This window comes from Sarcophilus harrisii, chromosome 2 (genome assembly GCF_902635505.1).
Source record: "Sarcophilus harrisii chromosome 2, mSarHar1.11, whole genome shotgun sequence".
Classification (NCBI taxonomy): domain Eukaryota; kingdom Metazoa; phylum Chordata; class Mammalia; order Dasyuromorphia; family Dasyuridae; genus Sarcophilus; species Sarcophilus harrisii.
In genome coordinates, this window is record NC_045427.1 from 245,888,662 (window position 1) to 245,893,836 (window position 5,175).

General features: G+C 50.9%; 1 protein-coding gene across 1 annotated transcript; it reads right to left on the minus strand.

Annotated features, from left to right (window-relative positions):
- Positions 1-1,542: 1,542 nt before the first annotated feature.
- SOX18 (SRY-box transcription factor 18) lies at positions 1,543-4,974 on the minus strand. The gene is made up of 2 exons (XM_023494392.2): positions 4,363-4,974; positions 1,543-3,508 (listed from the first exon to the last, which is right to left on the minus strand). Exons 1-2 carry the CDS (start codon positions 4,817-4,819, stop codon positions 2,607-2,609), a joined length of 1,359 nt encoding a protein of 452 aa, XP_023350160.2. The 5' UTR covers positions 4,820-4,974; the 3' UTR covers positions 1,543-2,606.
- Between the last annotated feature and the right edge of the window lie 201 nt (positions 4,975-5,175).

Consider the following 5,175-nt stretch of genomic DNA (forward strand, 5'->3'; position numbering starts at 1 on the left):
CCTGTTCTTGAAGTCACATTTTAGAAAGTAAGTTGGCAAGAAGAGGGTGATCAATATGGAAAAGAGACCATTAAGATATTTGTATGGAGAAAATTTAGGAGGGACATAATGCTGTTAAGCATTTTAACAGCTGTTGTATAGAAGAGAGATTGGATTTATTTTGATTGGCCCCAGAATATAGGACCAAAAGCAATGGGAAGAAATTACATGGAGGCAAAATTCAGTTGATTGTAAAGGAAAATTTCCTAACAATTGGAAATCGACTGCCTCAAGAGATGGAACTTCCTTCCAACAGGAAGCTGGATGAACACTCATGGAAGATTTTGTAGGCAGAGCCATAATGTGAGGAATTATAGCATCTGGGGCCAAATTGAGTGAGCAAGAGAATAGAAGAAATCTATAGTATGATCACTCCTGGGCATAATTGAGATAGACAAGAGTCTAAGTCATAGGCATTGGGGAGGTTGAAGAACTGGTACATCAGGCACTTTGGAGGGGGGCAGAATATCATATCAAGTACTGAGCTTATTGGAGAGAATGGAGAGAGGTCTGGAGGTGAATAGAAGACAACAAGAATGTGATTAGAATGAAGTGAATTTTGGAAGTGTGAAAGTGGTTACTGAAAGCTGCAAGAGAAGTATCTGGCAGTAGAGAATAGAGAAGCCACTAACCCTTTCTTTTGATTTTATTTGTTTTGGGGTATGAGAGAAAGCAAAGCAGTCTAGGAGAAAGTTTCAGAAAAAGTGACGTTTTCAGAAGAAAGTTACGTTTCAGTTAGTACCCAAGGATGGAAGGAATGTTAGAAGATAGGAATTTTAAATACATATGTGTATATATATATGCATATATATATATATATATACATATTACATCTCTCTCTCCATATATATATGGAGAAAGAATTTGTTAGGATTTCAAAGGGCAAGAGACAGGAACTGGGGAAGTCTAGAGAAATGAGTCAAACTGGCTGGTTTGTATTGTCTTTGCCGTTGAGGCTCTCATCAATCCAAAGCTGTTAGCATACTGTGTGATGTGAATCCTCAGTCCAGACTGCTCTTTATGGATCAGATTCATTCATCAATTAAGGGGTTAGATGACCCTGAGGTCCCTCTCCCCCCCACCATTTCCAACCCTGTGATTCTGTGAAAAGCAGTTAGGGAAACATATTGTGGGAAGAGGAATGTGTTAGAAGAAACACAAGATTACTGTGTCACTCATTACTCAAAAAAATAAAGAGAGAAGGATAGAGAGGAATCAAGACCAGGATATGAGATTGAGAAGAAAGACAGAGAGTAAACTGATACCCTTGGGTTCCCAGTGAACTTTGCTGTCTCAGTGTAGATCTGTGATACTAGGACAAATTCTCCCTTTTTTCAGGTGGCCAGGCCCAATCGCAATTCCATTGTCCTGTCTCTGACAGCCGAAGCTGGGCAGGCTATGAGTGGACAGAAATTTTATTGTTGACTGGGGTTGCTCTTATATATGATACTTTGCTAGGAATTTTCACAGTCCCAATTGGTGGGGTTCCCACAAGCTTGCAATAAACACACAGACACATGAACCATACAGAAAAGGCTGATGTGGTTTATTTAGGGACACTTTCATGACCTTGACCTTAATTACTTAGGAGCCCAGGCTCCCCCAGTGAATGCCATTGAGAATAAGGGAGCAGAGATCCTCCAGATACTATGGAGAACTTGCCTTCAAGGCTGAACTAATGCTTTGTGGATGTTGGAGTATAACCTGCCTAGCTTTGCAACACAGATACTCAGAGGTGATCTGGACAAAGGCTGGACAAAGACTGAATCTAGTCTATGCACAATGTGCAAACAGATTTTTGCCCCAGGTTCCTTTTCCTTGTTTTTTTTTTTAAACAACTTTTTTTCCCTTAATATAAAACTGACCTTGCTACATCAATGCATCTGATCTGGGAGAACATCCCCAGATAGAAAAACTTTTTTAAAAGTTTGATAATAAAAAATTAAATATCATATTATATATAAAAAAAGTTTAGTAAAAACAAGTCTTATCATCCAATAAAAACATTGATGGTGGAGTAGACAATGTTTCAGAAATGTGGTAGAAAATTGTGACTCTGGAGTGAGGCATCAAACAACTTCTGTAAACAAAGCAACCCAACATTTTCCAAAACCACACAGTATGTAAAACAGGCATTGTAAAGAGCTGCTGCTTGCCCACCTGCACAGGCAGTAACAATGAGTGAAAGGCAGCTGTGATAAGTCCCTATCTGGCTTGTTCCCGCTCTTTTTGGTGATGCTGGGAGAGGGAGCTTAAATACGGGGACTGGGTATCTTGGCTCTTTACAAGATGGGTGCCCGTTACACAGTATGAATATTTATGTGTGCGAGGGTTGCTTATATCCCTGGCTTTGGAAAGAAGACATACATTTGTGCTATATAGGTATGCAGTATAACAGTAACTGGAGCACATACAAAAAATAAGAAGAAAAAGAAGCGCTATGTGTTTTAATGAGTTACTCTAAATAGGATTGAAGGCTCCTGACTATACTGGGGTGTTCTGTCTCCAAAAGGAAGGCAGGAGGGGCTTCAGGACAGCAGAGGCCCGGGGTGGCTGCCGATTTGGAGTTAGCCGCTAATGCAAGGGCTGTAGTAGACCGCACTGCTGGCGTCGGACAGAGCTGATATCAAACTGCTCTCCTCGCAGGACAGAGTCCTAGGGGTTAGCTTGGCCAGAGACACGTGGTAAGCGAGCCCGGGCACTTCTGGCCGAGTCCGGCTAGTGTTTAGATACTGATCAAACTCATTGCGGTCCACGTCGGTCCACAGCTCAGCCGAACTCAGTTGTTCCACGCCATCCAGGTGGTGTACCTCAGGTGGGGGGGAGAGCTGGCCCAAGTGCGGAGACAGGCCATTGGCCCGGGGGCCGGCGGGACCCGAGGGGCCGCACAGCTGGCTATAATAGAGGCCTGGCGGGGGTGGAGGGGCGGTCCTTAGGGCCTCGGCCAGGTGTGCTGGAGCCGGGGGTTGCCCGTAGGGACCCCCCAGGTCCCGAGCCAGCGCCTTGTCGGGGGCGTAGTCCAGCTGTGGCGGATAGGGCGAGCGGAAGCCTAGAAGACTGCAGTCGTCCTGCATATGCGGCGGGAAGAAAGCTGGTTCGCTGGGCTCCAGCACGTCTAGTGGGGACATCTCGGGCGTAGGCAGCCCGAAGTTGTCCAGCTCAGCTCCCAGCGGGTGCAGTTCCCTGAAGTGATTGAGGGGGGGTGGCTGCTGGTGGCCCGGCATCCCCGAATGTGTCGCGGCAAAGCCCTCGGCGCCACCGCCAGCGCCGCAGCTGGAGCCGTTAGGCGGCTGCGAGAGGCCGTGCAGCAGGAGACTTGGCTCCAGCCGCCGCGTTTTCTTGGCCTGCTTCTTCCTCCGGGGGCGGTATTTGTAGTTGGGGTGATCCTGCAGGTGCTGGATACGCAACCGCTCCGCCTCCTCCACGAAGGGACGTTTCTCGGCCGTAGTCAGGGCTTTCCACGCTTGGCCTAGGGGTCGGGGGAAAGATGGTTAGCGCCCAAAGCTGGGCGTTAGAAAAGGAGGGGAAAGGACAATAAGGGGAGGGCGCGGGTACTGAGCACCAGATTTCCTCCACGATCCAGTCGTCGTGGTTCTTTTACGTGTTTCAGGGGATGGAACTCAGCTCCTCTCTGTGTACTCCTATACTCAGAGGGCTGAGGTGGGTCCTGACTCGTGGGGATAGGGAGGGTAGAGAGATGCCAGCCTCTTTCCCTCTCCCCCACCCCCAAACAGTTCAGGGGCTAGGAGTGGGGCCAGGGCCTGTGGAGTAGTACACTGCCTTCCTTCGAGCTCAATGAGTATAAAGAAACATGGACAAGGGAGCGCCTGTCTAAAGTGCCCAAGATCTGGATTAAAATATATAGGGGATCAGAGAGCAGAGATCTCTTCTCCCCAAAACTCTTTCCCTTCGGTTTACGTATTCTGTCTCCATCCCTAGTCTATAAATACTCCTTTCTGTCCTCCTTCCCTCTGTCTCCTTCCTCATTCCTCCCTCCCTCCCATTCCCTCCCCACCCCCGCCGCGACCCTCTATCCCTTTCTTCTTGTCCTGTCCTTTTTTTAGTCCTATTCGTCTGGCCAGGTCCATCAAGTTTACCTACCAGTCTCCTGATCTCTTCTCCGCCCCATCTTCCTTGGCTCCTACTCCCTTTCCTCATTCCAACCTCTTCCTTCTGATATCCCTTTTTCTCCTTCCTTCTCATTCTCTCTCCCCCCTCGCCCGTCTACACTCTTATCTCGGACCTGGCTCTCCTCTGGAGCGACTAACTCACTTTCCCGAAACCCTACCCAGTGTCTGTCCCCTTCACCTAGCTTCGGCTTACCCAGCATTTTGCTGAGGACCGCGTTGTGTAGATCGGGGTTCTGTTGCGCCAGTCGCTTGCGCTCGTCTTTGGCCCAGACCATGAAGGCATTCATGGGCCGGCGGATGCGAGAATCATCGCTCTGTTTGCTCTCAGCACGGCTTGGTGGTGGACTGTAGCCATAACGGGGTTCGGGACTGGGTTCGGGGCTTGGCGGGGAGGCAGGCGCCCCCGGAGCTCCCTGGCGGAAGGCAAAGCCGGGGCCGGGGGCCGGGCTGGGCGTCCGGGCGGGCGCGGCTGCTGCTGCGGTCAGCGCTGGACTCGAACCTCGGAAGGCTGCTGCTGCTGCTGCTGCGGCGGCGGCGGCGGCTGCGCGCCCGGGGGGCTCAGCTGCGGGCTCGGGCCCCGGGGCCCATGAACAGTCGCGCCGGGCCTGCGGAACGTCCTCTGCCCCGTAGACGGGTGGCGATCTATGCATTCCAGCTGGACGGGACCTGGAGGCAGAACTGAGCCGCTGGGAGAACTTGGGGCCACGTACGGCTGCGGGTGGAGAGGCTGAACGATAAGGCCGGCGGGGATCCGAAGGGGCGGCCGGCAAGGCAGACTTTGGGCTGCTGCCGAGCTGGAGGAGCCAGATATAGGGGCCCGGACCAATCAGCGCAAGGGAGGTGGGGGGGGGGAAGAGGGCCGGAGTCCCGGCCTCAGGAAAAGAGGTGGATGGGTGGGGGGAGCCTGGGCTGTCCCCTCTCGTGAGTTTCCTTTTCTCTCTCCTAGGGGTCTAGTTCGGGGGTATCCTCTTGTCACCTCTCCATCTGAATCTCCGCCCACCCCCCC